This window comes from Leuciscus leuciscus, assembly GCF_965113295.1.
Source record: "Leuciscus leuciscus genome assembly, chromosome: 4".
NCBI lineage: Eukaryota > Metazoa > Chordata > Actinopteri > Cypriniformes > Leuciscidae > Leuciscus > Leuciscus leuciscus.
Window position 1 is genome coordinate 4,358,632 of NC_138728.1, and position 20,969 is coordinate 4,379,600.

The 20,969-nt window shown below is 37.3% G+C and overlaps 1 protein-coding gene across 34 annotated transcripts in view; it reads right to left on the reverse strand.

The window, feature by feature from the left end:
• Positions 1 to 20,969, reverse strand: part of LOC309497957 (sialic acid-binding Ig-like lectin 14) — a 216,727-nt gene that overhangs the window by 11,721 nt on the left and 184,037 nt on the right. For 13 of the 34 annotated variants that reach the window (XM_082168386.1, XM_082168387.1, XM_082168379.1 and 10 more), the window contains 3 exons: positions 7,877 to 8,171; positions 7,518 to 7,784; positions 2,059 to 2,325 (listed from right to left, as the gene is read on the reverse strand). In XM_082168386.1, coding sequence (XP_082024512.1) covers positions 2,059 to 2,325; positions 7,518 to 7,784; positions 7,877 to 8,171 — 829 coding nt within the window. The other 21 variants (XM_082168369.1, XM_082168365.1, XM_082168366.1 and 18 more) reach the window with 8 other exon arrangements.

The window sequence follows — 20,969 nt, forward strand, 5'->3', positions numbered from 1 at the left end:
TACTGTCCACCTCTGTATGTTTTAGACAGCGAATCAGTTTTCTTGCTGCTAAAAACAGACATTTTGGAGCGAAAAGATTAAATATAAATGGAATCAGTACATAAAATGCTTACTTTTAAAGATAAACGAAATGGCGAGTTCTCTTTGCTATCGTGGTCATTTATCGGGTTGAATGAATGATTCAACGACTCGCTCAAAGAATTCACTTGTTTTCATTACTGGATGAATCAGCGTTTTTGAACAAATCTCTTGAATGAATGATTTAATGACGAATACATTTTTTTAAAGTCAATTTTAAACAAAGCCTGTGTAATCATTTAATTGATAAAATTTTTATTTGAAGCATCAAGTTACATTCACAAGGCGATTTACTGAATTTTGATCGCTACTGCAGACATCGGTGTTTATATCCAAACTATAAACATTTATCCCAGTACTTCTATGATAAAATAACAATACTGTGTGGTTGAAAAGACTGTTTGTGAAGCTGTTTCATACTTATACATCACAACTGCTCTCTCCGCCATCGCAGATCTGAATGTTCGCTGTGATCATACTTGTGAAAGGTTTAATAGACATATAGCTGAATCGCTGTCATTTAGGAATAAGATTGCATGGGTGTTTGAATCGAGATCGTGATCTTTTAACAATTAATCGTACAGTTGTTAGAAACGCCTGCATTCTGTTGCCAGCGGTCAGTCGCTTGTGTTGCCTGAAATCGGCAGCTCTCCATTGAAATGAATGGTATCATGTCACTTATGCGCATAAGTGTCGTGGTCAGTGTAAACAGCTTTACAAAGTAGTATTCAATTGTAAAAAGTGTCAACATTCTGTCACTTACTGTATACACCAAACCTGTATGTGTTTCTGTCATGCATGTAACACAAAAGTAGATATTCTGAAGAACGTTGGGAACCAAACAACATTGGACCCCATTGACTTCCCTTGTATGAACAAAAAAAAAAAGAGAGAAAAACACTGAGACAATATCTCTCTCAAAAAAGAAAGTAAGTCATACAGGTTTGGGATGACAAATGATAAATGACAGAATTTTCATTTTTGTGTAAACTATCCCTTTACTTCAAACTGTACACTTATAATACATGTAAGCAATATACATGCCGCTCTGCTTTGAGTCTTTGCATGTATTACTATGTAAAGTGTGGTTCTGGCACTTTTTTTTTTTTTTACACCTTTTAACAGAAGTACAATTTTAGAGATGTGCGAATGTTTGTACTGGTATAATGAACTTTTTTTCCCTCCATGTTCTGCACTGTGAAGTCTTGTATTACTCATCTAATCATATTTTCGCATTACTTTAACATACAGCAATTGACTATCAAGTTCAAGGAACTTTAGAGAACTTGAGATGTCAGTTACCTTTTTCTCTTATATTAATCACATTGCATTAGTATTATAAAAAAAGGCTGTTGACAGCTTCATGCAATTTCACTTGCTTCAGTGCAGTTTCACAAAGGTTTCATATTGAAACGTTGCATTTCAAAACTTGAACATGTTGCTCTGAAGGGGAACCAAATCTCCTGTGGTATTTCCATATACATTTATATGGTATATGAAGAAATCACCCATGCAAAAGTGTTACACACATTTAACAGCAATTCTAGCATGCAACTGAACTGCAACTTATTGTTGCCTGTATTGTTGGTCACCGTCAGCCTGTCATAAGTTTTTTTATTTTTTTTTATGAATGTCAGTATGCATCTTCATATAAGATATTAAACCACTGTGTAGTTTATTTGATCAAATAGTCTTTACCGTAAGCTATACATCAAATTGAAGTCATTTAAACATGGTTTTGTGGTTTTTGCAACTCTTCAATAGTGTCTTTTCAGTGCTGAAAGTCATATTGTGACTGCGTTAAACCGTATCATCGCATGCCTTTATGGTAAATTTCACCTTTTTAATCTCAATACATGTTTATTTTCACCATAAACATTGAACTTTGCATCCAAATACAATGCAATGTTATGCTTTTGCTGAAAGGGATCAGATTAAATAAGTGAATATAACAGTGCAGTAATTTTTCTTTGTACTCACACTGAGCATCCAGTTCAATTGTTGCGTTGTGTTGGCCATGCTGGTTTTGAGCTGTACAGCGATACCGTGTGGAATGTGTAGGGTTAGACACAACGTAGGTATGAGTAAATCCGGTCTGGAGGAGCTCAAGCTGAGATCCGGTCTCTTTGTACCAGGTGAAGTTGAGCACCGCTGGTTTTGCATCAGTGCTGCAGGTCAGAGTCACTGGACGGCCCTCCATCATAGAGCCGGAGGGAAAGAATGACAGTGATGTGTTTTTTGGGGCATCTGAGGAAAAAAGATGTGGAGTGTAGTGTAGCAGTTCAAGATCTGGGTTAGTAACTGAATAGCTGTATGTTTAAACCTTGTTATTTTACAAGTTTCAGATGTAGGCAATATGTTGAAGCATGTGTGCAAACATCTAGATGAACACAACACAAAATAACCGACAAAACACCATGTGTCTGTATTTCACCTATCATGTTGTTCGCTTTACACTAGCTGTGTAATGGTTTTAATTAGCTACTGTGCTAAAGCAAATCAAACACAGACTATATGATGAGAATTTGTGTAGTAAACATTATAGGACTGTTTTTCATTTGTCGACTGGACAGTGTGTTAGTCTGAACTGAGAACAGCTGCTCTGTGAGCAACTGAAGCACATCTGGGAATAAATCAAAACCCACTGACACTGAACATAAATTTGCAGTTCAGTGATGTTCATAGAAAAACGTCAGTATCTACAGACAGGCCTCATTACTTGGATCATTAATGTTAGGGTTTGCACATTAAAATCCTAATCAAAATAACATTTTCTTTTTTTTGTTACATTGAGTATATTATGAGAAATCAATTAATTCAGTCCTCTTGAATGTGAGTAACTGATTGATAATAGCGATTGCCAAGCATTCACAATGGACGTCCAGCAGAATTCAGGCTGTCACAGTAGATAGCATTATGATTATCTTCCACATTTGTAAAATAATAGTAAAGACATAAACACAATGAATTAACACTAGTGGAAGTATTTGCAGTAAAAGTGAAGGTTTTTAAATGTGTTAAAAATATGAAATATATTTAACATATATACATTACAATTATTTAATGTATGAAATATTTTAATATAATTGCATTTTTATTCATTTATTTTTTAGTTTTTAAGTCTGAAATCTGAAGTCTGATATAGTAATGACTGTGAGAAAATTAGAAGAGCCTCTTGATACTCACACTGGACGTCCAGCATCACTGATGCGTTCTGAGTGCCGTGTTCGTTCTGAGCTGTACAGACGTATCGTCCGCTGTGTGTCGGGTCGGTGTTGCTGATGGTCAGGTTCTGTCCGCTCTGCACTGGTTTCAGTGGTTCTTCAGTGTCTCTGTACCAGGTGTAGTTGAGCACCGGTGGGTTTGCATCACTGCTGCAGCTCAGAGTCACTGAACGGCCCTCCAGAACAATACCAGATGCATTTACATGCGCAGATGTGTTTTTAGGAGCATCTAATGGAGAAGAAAAAAATGTAGGCCATCAAAAAATTATTTTTAATAATTGTAAAGTCATTAATGCGATGAAATAAGACTAATGTAAGTATGGGAAGGAATTAGTGACAAATAAAAATGCTTTTCAAAGGGGTGATTGATTATGATTTCACTTTTCTAACTTTAGTTAGTGTGTAATGTTGCTGTTTGAGCATAAACAACACTGCAAAGTGACAAGGCTCAAAGTTCAATTGCTTTTTAAGGACTACAACAAATGGCTGGTAGAGATTACACAACATTCCTCCAGGGTTAGTGACATCACTAACCCTAAAATTTACATAAAACCGCCCCCGGGAACGCGATTAATAGATTATCAAGACAGAATATGCTAATCAATGACTAGAAGATAACTACACATAAGCTACATAAATTCATCAACTAAACATTCAGAAATGTCCTGTTGCATTCTACATGTTGTCACTTCTTCTTGAGTCTCTCCATCATTGTCTGAATCTGGTTTGAACATAAAAGGCTACAAGTTTTTGAAATTTTCAGTGCATGTCTGTGTGAGTGCAAGCTGTTGAAGCTCCGCCCCCTGTGCCGGGAGCAGCAGCTCATTTGCATTTAAAGGAACAGACACAAAATGGTGTGTTTTTGCTCAACCTCAAAAATAACTATTTTAACATGCTATAAAAAAAAATCTGTGGGGTATTTTGAGCTAAAACTTCACATACACACTCTGGGGACATCAGAGATTTTTACATCTTGTGTAGGGTTGGGCATCGTTTTGATTTGAACGATTCTGATTCCGATTCCGATTCTTCATTTCGATTTCGGTTCTTTTCGATTCTCGATTCCGATTCTTTGAGGGGTGGAGTCAAAACCTGTCACAGGCTCATTTCACAGAGGAAAATTTTATTTTGATTTAGTTTTAGTTTTGGGAGCTGCAGCCCACGTGGGAGAAAATTAGGAATGCCTCTGCACCAGACCAAAAAACAGATTTATGCAGAACTTGCACCCTGGTCTGGACTCTCTGGACATAACTAACTCAATGTATAAAAGCTCACTTTAAAACACCATTGATTTGTATCATATTCCGGTCGCGGTTTAAAATGGTTTTAAGTAAAAAAAAAAGATGTTGAAATATGTTATATTTAGCATTTTATATGCAGCTAATAGCTACCTTGCTTAGCACGTATACTATAAACATTCTCTATTCATTTAAAAAAAATACCTCACAGGGCTCTAGAGTGCGACCAAATTTTGTAAGGGTGCGACTAAAATTTTTCCTAGGTCGCACCGGTGCACCTAACGTCCTCGCATCCGCTGCCTCTCCACGAACTAAGTGTTTGTTCTTCTTTGACGGAACTCACACACTCATGGGAACTCACACTCTTCTCTCACGCTTAATGAGTGATGACGGAGGACAGAATTAAACATTCAAACGTAGCCTGGTTACACTTAAGGTCTGTGATATTAGTCTGATTTTATTTTAGATTTCGGCTTCCAAAGATTATAAAAAATAATATATTGAGGTAAAACCATTAAAAACTATAGCCGCATTCTATCTAGCGCAACTTCTTCCCTTCGCAGCATTACACTGTCATTTCTCCCTAAAACTCAAACCTAACGACAGAATCAGCACGATCGGTGATTGTTGTAAAATGCAGTCTAGCTACTGTTGCTAACTTGCGAGACGCGTTAAATAATTAAAAGAGCTATTAAAAGCACAAAATCTGCGCAAGAGATGTTGTTCGCAAGGCGGCACGCGCTCCGAAACCGAAACCGAGACAAGCAAATTATAGCCTACTTTGGGTTTAATGTGCGTGTCTAAACGATCAAATGTACACAAAAGTATGTCAAAATGACCGGCTTGGAGATTCACTAAAAACAGTTTATGTCTTAAATGGACGTAGTTATGGAAATAGTTGGGAGAATATGGTGCATCAGATCAGTAGCAGATCTGCACTCGGTCTTAAAGGGGCCGCAGTCTAGTAAACATGCGGACGATTGCGCCATTACTGCGAATCAAACAACAAGAGAAAAATCACTACAAAGCTCTTGAAAGAATAACTTCAGCTTTATTAAGCATTAATCTATTTATGAAAAATTATGCAGTGTTATTTTACATTTGATTACTTTATTAGATTTCTTTTTAGACTAATATATATATATATATATATATATATATATATATATATATATATATATAAAAACAAAAAGAACCGATAAGAATACAGTTAAAGTACCGGATCGATAAGCAGTATCGGTAAGAGTAGGAATACCGTTAAAACCCTTTACTCCCCGGTCAATGCTCCGACAACAGCCCAGACATGAAGCTACTTCAGCCACCATTCTCCCCAGTCCCTGGTAAGATGCCAAGCCCTGGTCTTTCGTCGGAGATGGCATCCGACTCAGAGACGGAGGTAGAGCCTATACCGCGCCTGAGCTAGAGACTCAAAATAGTTAGTTTGGCAGCTCAGTGAAGCACTTTAATTTTTTTTATTTTATTTTTTATTTTTATTTACCTACAGCTTATTCTTGTTTAAAATCATTTACATAATATGAATGTATATAGAGCGTGATAAAAAGGTGACCTTGAAATTGTGGCGTTAAAGGTGACGCGAGCCGTGAAAAATTTTCGGTGCACCCAAATTTTGTGCTGGTGCACCTAAATAAAAAAGTTAGGCGCACCAGTGCAACCAAGGCAAAAAGTTAGTCTGGAGCCCTGCCTCATATCACGTTGGTCCACGTGAGATGATTGACAGCTGTACAGTGAATGAGAGAGCGCTGATATCATAAACTGACGCGAATCAGGAAGAGCAGAGACAGAGCTCGATGTGTTCGCTGTTTGAGCTCTTCAGATCGCATAATGCATTGGAAAATGAATAGTAATGTTATTCTGTATGACGAAATATTTTACAAACATGTGATGATAAATCATTATTTCTCCAAATATGCGCACCATTTGATTAAGAGCCCTGGCGGATGCTGTTTATTGCATGTATGTGAACACAAATAAACCGGAGAAGACGTGAATGACGCTTTATGAGTGATGATTTCTATTGAAAATAACAAACATTACAGATTAATTATTTTGCACTCGATCCTGGCAACGTTACTAACGTTGGTCGCGCAGGGTTGCCTGAGGAGGACGAGACAGTGGACCAGCGCTCAGAGACAGTGGACATATGTCGAACACGCTACACTCCTTGTAAATTTTGTACACCATGCAGGCGTAACGTTAGGTGTTTAGTCATATTTGTAGTGCATCCGCCCGTGCAAGAAATAAGTTTGTCACATGTGTTGCACTCTGCCGACCCAGGCTTTTTTAAGGTGAAATAAAGCCACACTTTTGAGCGCCGCTTACCGTGCTCCATGCCTGCAACAGAACAAGCTGGCGCGGCAAGCACTTCCGGAAATCCAGTGGCCACTATGGAAACCAAAACTTGCGCGTTTGGAACCGATGATCGGAATCGAAAACAAATTTTCTAAACGATTCCAATGGCATCGTTATTTTTTAAACGGTTCCCAGTTGGAACCGGTTCTCGATGCCCAACCCTAATCTTGTGAAAAGGGCATTATACCACCCCTTTAAATCGTACACATTTTCTCATCCATGTAAAAAGGGTCCGCTGTCAGCAGGTTAAATGACTAGAAAGTCATGTTTATTATATTTGCATTTAGTTATTGTCGTTCACTGTACATTTACAAGCCTAGTAAAGTTGAAAAAACTGTTTAAGCGCAGATCATTTATAGTAGCGGTTGTTTTTATAGTTTATAGTTTTTATATTTAAAAATATATATAAAATAATTTGAATATAATATGTATAATTAAAATTTTGTGTGTTTATTTACACTATTCCTTTCTCTCTTTCTCTGCATATAAAATAAATGATATGCAATATTTTATACTTGTAGTTTATATATGTGTGTATAAAGTCTGAAATCTGAAGTCTGATATAGTAATGACTGTGAGTAAATTAGAAGAGCCTCTTGATACTCACACTGGACGTCCAGCATCACTGATGCGTTCTGAGCGCCGTGTTCGTTCTGAGCTGTACAGACGTATCGTCCGCTGTGTGTCGGGTCGGTGTTGCTGATGGTCAGGTTCTGTCCGCTCTGCACTGGTTTCAGTGGTTCTTCAGTGTCTCTGTACCAGGTGTAGTTGAGCACCGGTGGGTTTGCATCACTGCTGCAGCTCAGAGTCACTGAACGGCCCTCCAGAACAAAACCAGATGCATTTACATGCGCAGATGTGTTTTTAGGAGCATCTAATGGAGAAGAAAAACATTCAGGCAATTATGTTATGATTTACAGCACTAATTCTAGATGATCAGACAGTATTTATTGAAATACGTCTTACACTGAACACGTAGCGTACGGGTCTCTTGTTTTGTGATCTGCTTCTGAAGCTGGTGTGTTACAGTGCAGGTGAAATTGGCTAAATGATGACGGTGAGTTACAGTGAAGATCAGATCAGAGATGAGCTCAGTTTGCTCCTGACGCTGCTGTTGTGTGACGCTCTCGTTGAGGAGATGTTCAGGAGACGAGGTCCATGTGAGATTTGCTGGATGAGAGGAACAGAAGATCTTAGTCGAGCAGCGCAGATTCACAGAGCTTCCCTCCTTCACCTCCGTCACCTCCGTCACCTTCTTCACCTTCTGCTGATCCTTAAACAGACTCACTGTGGGTTCGGGTGGAGAATCTACAACACATAGAGATACAGTCAAACATTACAGGATTATCATATCCAATAATGAAGGCACATATTTAACAGTAGTAGATTTATTTATTATTTATGTCCAGTAACATTATCCAACTCATTTTGCATCGCAGACATAAGCTATTTTCTGTGAATGTGCGAGACTTCTGATTCATAAGCCGCATATTAGTAAATGATTAGAAGAAAAACTCTGCAGTAATTGGTAGGGCTGGGTATCGATTCAGATGTTACAATTCGATTCGATTTCGATTCGCAAGCTCTCCATTCGATTCGATCTCGATTCGATTTCGATTCTAAATTCGATTTCGATTCGACTCAATGAATATATGAAGAGTTCAGATGCAAAAGCCTCTAAATGCCATCTGAAATTTTCTTATAGAATTATAATTTTTATCAAGCTTGTATATTTAAGTTAAGTAATTTCTCTTAAATGACAATTAATAGGTAATCTTCATTGCCATTTGAGTGAAATGATTGAATTTAAATATACAAGCTTGATAAAAATGATCATTCTATAAGAAAATTTCAGATGGCATTTAGAGGCTTTTGCATCTGAACTCTTCATATATTTAATACAAATACTATATTTATAAAAAAATGTTTTTTTTTAAAAGTGAACATAAGTTTACAAGTGGTTAATTAATAAAAAGAAATTAAGAGCTACAAACCTGTATATTAAACTCTTTATTTTAGGTACACTTGGGTACATTAAAACAGAATCCTATTTACCTGTGCCCTTCCTGTCTAACAGGTAGGACATATGCAGAAATTGAATAAAGTTATCAAACAGTCTGCGCTGCATTAATTATAAATTATATATAGACTAATCCTTATTAAAGTTGCAAAAGTTCTTTAGTCAAGAGCAGTGAGTATTTTTCTCTGTTCCCTTTGTTCTTTGATTAACTTTAACGACAGAGATAATTAGTGGCTACTGTGTACTGTCCCTTTAAGACCAGCCGCTGCTGACAGAGACGCGGATCTCACACGCGCCTCATTCTCTCACGAGTCACAACACTTCACGTTCATCATAAGACTGCTCTCATGTTATGAAGATACTCGATAAAAAGACATTTTGGCGACATTTTATAACGCACGATATCAGCGCGAGTCCTTCTGTGTGTCACAGTCAGGACATTCACAGGGAGCAAGCTCTTTTTTGTCTTGTCACGCATGAATGGTTTAAAAACCTTGAATGAATAAGAGCGGGATTATGTGACACTAGCCAAAGGATGACAAAAATTAACAGATGCTGCATTAATTGCATTAACAGCCCAAATTTGTTTATTTCGTAAAAAATCGCAGCATTTTGCATCATATAATTGCGTAGGCTTGACATCGCGATTGCGATATGATTAATCGTGCAGCACTAGTTGAGGTTATTTTATGAAATTTTATAAAATCTCACAGCATTAGTGTTTGCAAGCCTATGAACAGTGGAGGAAAGCTAATACTGGCTTTTGGGTAGTAGATAAATAAATATGGAAAAAAATCGATTCGTGGCGTTTGAGGATCGATTTTGAATCGACCACATTTAAAAAAAAACGATTAATCAAAAAATCAATTTTTTTGCCCAGCCCTATAGTAACTGGTAAAACTATTTGCACTACAAACCAGCGTTTGTGATAATAAATCAAAATAATATGATAACAATTACCAGTTTGCAATATAAAGCAGCATAACAGACAGTTTTTGTACAAGTTAATAACTGGTAGTGAATGTCACCAGAAGCTTCGCACAATCATGTTACTAATGGCCGCGCCACACTTACATTTAGATGGAAGCAGCATGAACAATATGACACTCACTTATGACAACAATTTCAACTTTCTCTTTAGGTTCGGTGTAGCTATATTTCAGTCCTCCGCTGCCTTCAACTCTGAAGAAATACAACCCTTCATCCCTCTGACGGACATTATGGAAGCGGGTGGTGCAGTTTTTCTCTGTAGGAGTGCCAAATATTTCTCCTTTTAACGATCCAGTGTCGGGGCTACTGGAGTCAAACACTACAGAGTGTGTAGTAGAGAAAGGGTTTCCGTCTTTATACCATATTCTCTTTACATCTTCAGTGAGTTCTGTTACATATTGTTGACCAATAACAAATGTGCAGGGTATGAAAACACAGGATCCTTGTAGAGCTTCTACTTTCTTCGGCAGACTGATACTAAAGTCACAAAAAACTCCTAAAACACACAGACAAGAAGATCTGATCACAGAGTTTAACATGTAGAATAAACTGCTGCACTTATTCATATGGAAATTATTTCAGAATATTAATTCAGCAGAGGAATAATCTATAAGAATGAAACCTTGTATCAGACATCCAGTGAGGAGGAACGTCACAGATATTTCCATCATTTACATTCACTCCACCTTACAACAGAAAATACAAACACACAATCATATACACTCTTAAAATAAACTGAAGAACCTTTAACATCCATTGAATCTTTCCATTCCATAAAAGCTTCTTTATAGTGAAAAAACAATGTTCTTTAGATTATTAAAAGGTTCTTCATATTAAGAAAAAAATGGTTCTTTTACATAAATTGTTCTTCTATGGAATCGCTGTGAAAAAAACCCCACCCTTTTGGAACTTTTATTTTTAAGAGTGTATAAACTTAACAACAGTTATTTCCTTTTTAAACTTTGGTGTAAACACTATAAATCCAAAAACAATTTTTCATGAGAGATAAATGTCATGAGAAAATATACAGGCTACTGAATCAAAACTCTAAATCACTGAAAATCTTACATTTTTATTTTTTAGAAAGATTAAAAATTGTTTCATTTTGAACATGTTTTACAACCACAAAGTTTGTCAAAAGACTGAAAATCGCGACAGAAGTTTTAGTGTGTTGTGTGTAAATGACTTACCGGAGAAGAGTGAAAGAGCGACTGTGACTCTTCTACACTGGATAGAGGGAGATCTGTGTGTGGAAACAACATGTCTTTACTTCTATTAGAGTTTTACCACTTCCCCTTTCAGTCCAAACTAAATAACTATTGCCTGACTGAGTAATATATGCTAATCAGTATGAAGCTTATTGAATAATATTCAAAAAATAATTTCTTTATATTTACTTGAAACATCTTGTGAGATCCAGTAACGCTTAATAATTACTAAATATTATTCAGGAATAAGTGTTGAATCACATTTAAAACGCAATCTGTTAAGGAAACATTAACATTTCATTACTTCGTGTTTCTTAGTTTTAAGGTTGGCTATTATAGTATTACAGTAAGAAACATGAGAAATTGAGGACTAAATAGCTCGCAGATTCTTTCTTACCCAAGATAGTGAATTTGTTACCAAATGTTTTAACTAAACTCAATAGTTGTCAGCCCTGAACAATAGACGCATGTCCTCTTGTGATCTGCTATTGGTGAGTAGCTACATTGGTGGCTTAATCCCCTGATTATTGTCGAAAGCCCCTGATCTTTTTGAAGATTCACTCACATTATAAACGTAAAATAATATAATATACATTTTAATATAAATTTTGTTTGTTCACCCTTGTCTAGTGGGAATAAGAATCAGGCGTAGCCGCCTACTTGGCTGGAGATTCCCCTTTAATGCTGCTAGATCCATAATTGGTCAGTTGTTCTGTAACGTAGCTGAGAAATGCAGGCGAAGACGAGGATCTAAATGCAGTGTAAGATAATTTAGTAATTCTGACATGTCAATTTAGCTCAAAAGGAATTATTAATTAATTTATAGGGAATTCGAAAGAATCACTTATTCCGACCGAGCAAATGACTCGTCCAGGGTTCATTTGAACCGGCCGTAACTATCAGCTCTGCCGCGGATATAAATATACAAATTATAGTGAAACACTATTTATTAACAAGGTAACTTAGATCAGCATTTTAAGACATTAAATTCGTAAGCACATAACACAAGTAACATATCTTTAAAATACAAACAAGACTTTATTGATTTTTCTAACACATAACACTAATATCTAACACCAACACACGCACACATTCATACGAGTTGCAGAAAGAAAGAGAGTGAGGAAAGAATGAGTTTTAAGAGTGAGATGATGAAATCCCAAGTTTCTATGTGCACTTATAAGACATGACCTGAACGAACCATCAATCATTAATTTAACCCTTCTATCGTTTCTTAGGCGGGTTATAAAATCTATATCAATGCACCAGTTAAGTTTAAGAGTCTGGAGTCTACTTGCTTGTCTTTGCTTTTGGGGATTCCTTTCGTCTGCGTGAAAGGGGTTTCCCAGGTTCGCTGGCGTCTCCTCGTGCCTGGATAGATGACTGGGGCGGCCAATCACGTGGTGTGCTGGTGGATGAATGGAGAGTCTTTGAAGCTAGAAGCAGGCTTTGCAGTCGAATCGTGGACCGAAACTTTGCCGCAAAACTTAACTTAGAACCGAGACTCACAACGGAAAAGAAAACTAAGAAAATAAAGAAAATTGAGACGAGAGTAGTTAGATGGCTTGAATGAAGCTGTTTAACCCATGTTCTTCTGATCTTGATTTGGGTTCTTTCGTCTGCTCGACTACATAGTTACTCGTCTGTCTGGTTACTCCGTCATGGCTTCTCCATGATCGTTTTTGAACCTACTTTTCTTCTATCTTCTGCCCAAAGCTTTGTTCGGATCCTAAGATTTTTAAACTCAAATGTTTGTCCAGCCTCCTGGATGAATTCTGACCAATTAGACACTGTCTAGAGGTGGCATTTTCTTCACTTCTCATCGTAAATCATGCGTTATCTGTGATCTCCTTACTCTCCAGCTAGCAGAGAGAAAAGAGGCCACAGTTTAGACATCATTACTATTATAAGAATACAAAACATTTTACACAGATTTCAATCAAGCCATCTTTTGAATTAAGAACATACAATCATACTGATAGGAAACAAGACACACTTTCATTCAAACATCTAATAGTTATAACAATTCCATGACTTATATGGGATCTAAAGCAGATTAGACACACATGTAGGTTGTAGTGATGTTACGTATGACACTGAAGCTTCGATGTGCGTATCACACATGCGACACAATCTCTAGTGAAGCCCCGTATCGGGGTGTGTATTGGTTTACTAGAGTCACGTGATCGCCGACAAACGAAGCCTCACTTTCTGTCCAATCACGTGCGTGTTTTGCTTTGGGTGTCAGAAGGCTCGAACCCCAGATCTTATTTAACAAGTCATTGTTGGCTCTGTCTGGTTGATGGGTTTGTGAGGAGAGTGCTGTACTTTAAAAGTTAATCAATATATTACATTTAAATAACCAACATTTATTTTTCACTACTTAGGCTATAATTTTTTTGTTGTTTTTGTTTCTTTTTGTTTTTGTAAAATCTTTGCACTTTTTGGTGATTTTAGGTAATTTGGTGTTGGTATTTGTGTTTAGGGTGGGATTAGGGGGGAAGGGATAGGGTGTTGGTGTTTGGTGAAGGGTTTGTATTTAGAGCAATGGCAACAGACAAAAATAATAAATATAATTAAAAACTTTATCACCTTTCTGTCATTCCTACAGTTAAGCACTATCAGTAACAAGTGTCATAAGCACATTTAATAACAGATGATCCTATCAGACAATGTCCTTATTCATTTTGTGTGTGTGTGTGTGGAGAGAGAGAGAGAGAGAGAGAGAAGGCCTACATTAAATCTTGTTGAATCATATAAGCTTATATTATATTTTATTGTCACACTTTAATGGAAAATTGAATTTATTTAATGAACAAATGAAACACAAACATGTAAGGCTTTTATTTGTACACATAACATTGAAACTATGGAGTGTGTTGTGGTTGCTTCATCTGCCAGAGCTTCTAACACAGGCTTCTGGCTGCTTTATTTTAAATAACCACCAGATGGCGCTGTTCTCGACCAGTTCTCGACACTCTCGAAGCTTTGAATCTTTTCCCGGAACAGTCAGGGGAAAGCCTCAGTGATTCATGAGGCTTCATTTCCCCCATCCCTACTGACAAAGTAACAAGTGAAACACAAGGGTTATAAATACACAGGGACAAACAAGCTAAACAAGATAACAAGGGGGCGTGGCTAATTAGAAACACCTGGGAAGACTAATAAACAAGAAAAACTACAAAGGACTACAAAACATGGCACAGAACAGGAAATAACAAAAGTCCACACAAGACAGGAATCATGACACTTTGACACCCAGTGCTCTTTTCCATTTTGTTCACTTTTTTTTAAAAGCACAAACGTGTTCGTTCATTTAACTCACAGCAGTTTTAAAACCTTCATAATAAAAAATAAAACCTTCAATAATAAAAAAATATTTGTCCAAAAATTATGAAAGGATACGTTTTTATTTAAAGGGGTCATATAATGGTACATGCACTTTTACAAGTTGATTGTACTGAAATGTGTGTTGGCAGTGCCTGTACACAACCATCATATAACAGGGTGTCCGTGGGGTTGTAAAAAGTATTAAAAGGTAGTAAATGAAATTAGCCAAAATTAAGGGCATTACAAAGTATTAAAAAGTAATAAACGTCATCTGACGAGGTATTACATTTCCGAACCCCCATCCAACTAGGCCTATGAGTTTCAATTTGTGTTAAGTGCAGGCCTTTCTTCTAAAATTCCAAAAATTCGCGTGTATTTATTTATATGTTGCGAGTAGGACCTGAGCGATATCATGTGACTTGGTGCTCGTTCGCGCGCAGCGTGCGCTGAAACAAACTGGGTACCCGGCTGGTTTGCTGCTTAACCTGTTTGCGAGTTCGCTTCTATTTCAGTCATTTAAGAGACATCAGGGTTTTTCCTGCATTGAATTTTTTTTTTGCGGCCGCCAAAGCCTTATTTGATCGGTGAGTAGCCTAATGTAGATGACTGCTGCGCTTGTGACAGGGTGCATGTTAACTGAAAGAACGAGCAGAGAGAGAGAGACCCGGTCGCGCGCGCACTCTCTCCACTCTTGCTCTCTCTCATCCTCGCTATATTAATCAAAATCTATTGACACGATGGTAAAAGGTCGGAAGACCGAAGTTTCACGTGGAGCATTCGGAGATTTATTTCTTGAATTACCGCTGGGTGTGAATTGTGCTAAAATACACTGCCTTATCTTCTCTGAAAAGCGTTCCGCACATTTAGCTGACATAAACCACACTTTCAATAAACAAAAAAAAAAACTATCCAGTGATGAAATGTTTTCTGTGTTGACACAAATCTTGTGCGATGTCCTAAACTGCTGGGATAATCACACAATGCGTACACGTCCGCTAATGACACATCGCATAATTCGCGAACTAATGACTCCTTTGAACTGATTCACTTTAATGAATGGTTAAAATAACTGATCTGTCCGACACGGAACTCACGAGACGTCTGAATCGGTGTGTAACAAATCGGTAACACTTTATAATATGGTTCCATTTATTAAACTCTAGTCAACTATATTAATTAACATTAACTATTAATAAACTGCACTTCTACAGCATTAATTAATCTTTCTCAATGTTAATTTCACCATTTACTAGTAGCCTACATTATTGAAATCAAAAGTTGTATTTGTTAACATTAGTTAATGCACTGTGAAGTAACATGAACAAACAATTCATGTATTCATGTATGTAAACTACGTAGTAATTTCAGGTTATTTATGTTATAATGTGTAGACACATTACCAAAAAAAATTAAATAATAATTTAGTTTAGACTGGAGTGAGGTGAAACCAGAAAAAAAGTGCAAAGCAAGTTATTGTTATCTAGCAGCTAATTTTTTTTTATCTTGCAGCTAATTTTATTAAATTGTACAGTATATGGTAGAAAATTTGACTATTAATTAAAGGGATAGTTCACTTTGAAATTAAATTTTGGTATGTTTTAGCTTACCTCAAGGGCATCCAAGATGTAGGTGTCTTTTTTTCCGCAGTAGTTTCAATTTTGATATTTTTAGGTCAAACCGTTTTTGTCTGTCAGTCATATAATGCAGGTCTATGGTCACGGTCTCAAAGAGCACGCACAGAGTCCAAATTAAAACAATTCCCCATCGTCCAAATTAAACAATTCCCCATCGTAAGTACACATTGATGGCCTAAGACACGAAACAAGCGGTTTGTGTGAGAAAACGAACAGTATTTATATCGATTTTAGCTCTTATACACAGCCACGTCCAAGTGATCTGAGGGCGCTCGCGCATCCTGGTGTGTGACGTGTACCGCTCGTTTCGTGTCTTGGGCCATCAATGTGTACTTACGATGGGGAATTGTTTAATTTGGACGATGGGAAATTGTTTTAATTTGGACTCTGTGCATGCTCTTTGAGACAGTGGCCATAGACCTGCATTATATGACTGACAGACAAGAACGGTTTGACCTAAAAATATAAAAATTGAAACTACTGCGGAAAAAAAGACACCTACATCTTGGATGCCCTTGAGGTAAGCTAAAACATACCAAAATTTAATTGCAAAGTGAACTATCCCTTTAAAATAAACTTTTTAATGCTACTTTTTTTATTCTACTTTTTGATATTGATATGATTATAGACCAAAATAATTATCAGGTCTAGCCAGAAGGATTTTATCTTACAAAGCTATGAAATCAAGTGGTAAAATCACAGCTTAAAAAACAAACAAAAAAACGTTAATTTTCACTTTACAGTTAAACTGGATTTTGCAGCTTGAAGTCGTGCTGGTATTAAAAAATATTGTGAAGGTATTAAAAAAGGTATTAAAAGGTATTAAATTCAACTTAAGAATTTCTGTATATACCCTGTATAATGATAAAAATCCATCCAGTGGTCTTTTTTTAATCCCCTTATATGTTTTCCCCCGTCTCAAATCGAGCCGTCTGACTGTGTGACGTCACACGGTCGGACGCCCCTCCCACGATTGTTAATTGACAGCAGCGTTTCAACACAGACCCGCCCTGAGCGAGCTGTCATCATAGTCCGCGCGGACATTGTTGATACGCTGGAGCAGAATGGCGTCTAAACGATTGTGGTGTCCTGTTCTTGGGTGTAATAACGAACACAGCAGTCATTTTGATGTTCCTAAATCCGAACCGCTGAAGACGCAGTGGCTGAGTTTTGTTTTCGAAGGGAATATTCCCCACGATCAACGTCAATGCTTTCATGTTTGCGCGAATCATTTCTCACCAGACTGCTTTATAAAGGAGGGTCAGTATAAAGCTGCTCCTGAAAAAAGGATCGGTACCAACTATTCGTGTTCCTGCTGCACCTCCAGAAGAAGTGAGTGTAACGTTTTATTAACCTTTATATTAATCTTTGCAAATCGCTTGCACGCTTCACGATGAATGCGGCTAAGGTTTACACTCAGGGTACATTACGACATGTTTTCAATGTACAACGTTCTCAATATAATTCATAATGCCAAGTTTATAATGAACAACGCGTTATGGTTATTGTGTTATTACAAACGGTGTACGCAGTACGCACAGACCAGAGGGGCGGGGTGAGCAAAGCTCATTATCATTTAAAGACACATGCACTTAAATGGCGTGCTGAAAACAGAGCTGTTTTTGACCAGGTAAAATTAGTGTTTTCTTACAATACTAATGAGAATTTTTAATTAAAGTGTATTACAAACTTTTCATTTAGACCCTAAAGAATCATAATAACTTGTACAAAAATGGCATTATATGACCCCTTTATCTTTTTTTGTTTAGCATTTTAAATGAGTTCAAAATTGTATTTTATTATATCAAAATATCCGCTCAGTGTGTATCATTGAGAAACGTCCTGCTCGAGTTGTCCTTGCGATGGAGGTTCGGGTTGAATGACTAGTTCATCCAGTGTTTCATAATCGCACTCGCGCTTGGATTGATATGGTAAAAGCGACGTCATTGTTCGTTACTGTGTTTAGTTTATGGTGTATCAAGTCTCAGGACAAGCAGAGCTGACGTTGTTATGGCAATGGGCGCTTTTGTTTTCGACACGCACGCTGTACGCTGTAAACCAATCACAACAGACTGAGCTCTCTGGCCAATCAGTGCAGAGTAGCTCGCGGAAAGGAGGGATTTAGAGAGATTGATTCATCTGACGAGTCGTTTGAGAATCATTGAAAATGTGGTGATGTGCAAATGTATTTTATGAGAAAATTTACGTTTTTTTACCTTTGATGCATGTAAACCTGTGGTAGGAGACTCCAAAACAACATTAGGAAACTTTAAAATAGCATAATAGGGGTACTTTAACAAAGATGAATCTGTATTTAATTTGTACAGTTTAACACTACAGTGTTATTTTACATTTAATTATTACATATCTGTACCTGAATACTACTGTTGGAACTTACTTTATTTGTAACTTTACCAATTACCATATCTATCACTTTCATTACAAAAAATTCTCCATCAAACATTTTCACCATATAAAAACACTATATTGTGGTGTAAATACTCGAGTCCAATATACTAATGATTGTGCTGTACAGACGTATCGTCCGCTGTGTGTCGGGTCGGTGTTGCTGATGGTCAGGTTCTGTCCACTCTGCACTGGTTTCAGTGGTTCTTCAGTGTCTCTGTACCAGGTGTAGTTGAGCACCGGTGGGTTTGCATCACTGAGTACGTTTACATGCACCCTCATAATGCGATTATAATGGGATTTTGGCAATATTGCGATTAAACTTTACCTCATGTAAATGTAATACTTCGATGAAACTAATGAGATTAAGCTTATAATCGTAGTAACCATATTTGCATTAAACGCAATAAACAGGAATTTAAACACCTTAATCTCAGTGCTCGGTTCTACAATGTGTGTTGTTCACACAACTTCATGAATGAACTCTTTTTCTGAAGTTTTCTCTTCTCCAAATCACTAAACTGTCAACACAACTCAGGGTTCCAGACTGCGACCAAAATGGTATGTGGTCGCATTTGTGCGAGTGCATGGTCATGTACTACTCAGTTAAATTCACGCATGAATTTTCCTGCATTGAACTTGTTTTAGCGCCCGCCAAAGTGAATTTTTGTCCCGACAAAGTCTTATTTGATCGGTGAGTAATCAAGCGGCAACATTCTGATCTGAAAAATGAAGCCTACCCGGAAGTGCGAAAAACTGCAATACATCGAAAATCCGCTAGGGCGAGGTCCCAAAAGGGAGCAAATGTCCATAGCCCCCATGTTAAAATGTCCGTTTTCACAGCATAAATTCATGTTTTTACAGGTTGGTCCCATGGACTTTTATTGTATTTTTCGATAGGTTCCGAGTGCCTGACAACCATGAGGGCTGTGAATTTTTTTCTAACTCGTTAGTTTAGATCGTATTTAGATATAAAATGTATGACAATAAGGGCGTGGTTAACTTTGATTGACAGCTTGATTGACAGCTGACAAGGCAGCGCCACGGAGAATGACAACATAAGAAGCGCCATTTTTTTATACAATTGACATATAATACTACTGTTTCTGTATCATGAAATGTAGTTTTAAGAGTTTTTCAGGCGAGAATGTAGTTGTTTAAAGCTCAAATCTGTGGTTTATTTATAAAGATTTATGAAAATTGTATCCAGTTGTGAGATCCAGCGATGACCGGGCGCTCGGCGTTCATGTACCCCGCCGGGAACAGCCTTTCCTCGGCTAGTCGTTCTGACGTTTGCCGCTGACTCTGACGTCTCTGTAGTGGTTAAACATGAGATATAATTTGTCTTGTGTATATCTAACGGGCGATTTTTGGTCTTGTAAATCTATAATTTGTTCCCTGGCCTATCGGTTTGGCTGAGGGGAAGTTTCATAAGTTTATAAGCTATTTAACTTTACCATTGTATGGTTAGACTAGATCGAGCGCTGACTTTGTATGTTTGACAGAATTGTTTGCTTTATTTGTATAGCTTCTTGTACCTTTTACTTATACTTTTATAATAGCTAATATTGATAAAACTGAAATTTAACAAAAAGAGACTGGGTTGAGTTTTGTCATTTTAAGTTTTAATACAACGAAGATGATCTGTAATGTTGTTTACTGCAGCATCTGTTGTTTAATACAAATGCACATATTGCCTGGACCATATTAAAATGTGTAATATTTTATATTATATTTAAAACGAAAAGAGGCAGGTTTGTGTTTTATATATATATATATTTTTTTTTATATAAATAGGCAAACGTTATGTGCAGTGAATATAATCAATACGCATTGCCTGAACCACATTTGTGTGGCTATAATGTTTAAGATTTCTTTAAATGAAAACGAAAAGAGTTAGTATGGTGTTTTATAACATATTTCGTTGCCTAAATATACACAGAGATAACCGAAGTAGCAGAGCGAGCGAGTGACGCGCGCTGCGTCAGAAGGTGGGCGGGGTTAGGATTTCCCAAGATTTTCCAAGATGGCGCCGCCCATACCCCCCATAAACGGCTTCAAACCCGTTCTTCAGAAAGTCTATGGGTGACGTCACAGACGCTTTGTCCATATTTTTTACAGTCTATGTGAGTAATGTAGATGAACTGCTGCGCTTGTGACAGGGCGCATGTTTAACTGAAAGAACGAGCAGAGAGAGAGACCCGGTCGTGTGCGCGCACTCGCTCTCTCTCTTCGGAGCCAGGCGAAAGTGTAAACAAGACTTCACCGTCTCCAAACTAAGCGCTGTCTTGCTCTCTCTCCCTCGCACATATTAATCAAAATAAATCGACACGGTGGTAAAAGGTCGGAAGACCAAAGTTTCATGTGGAGCATTCGGAGATTTTTTTTTCCTGAATTACCGCTGGGTGTGAATTGTGCTAAATAAGTTGCCTTATCTTCTCTGAAAAGCGTTCCGGACATTCAGCTGACAT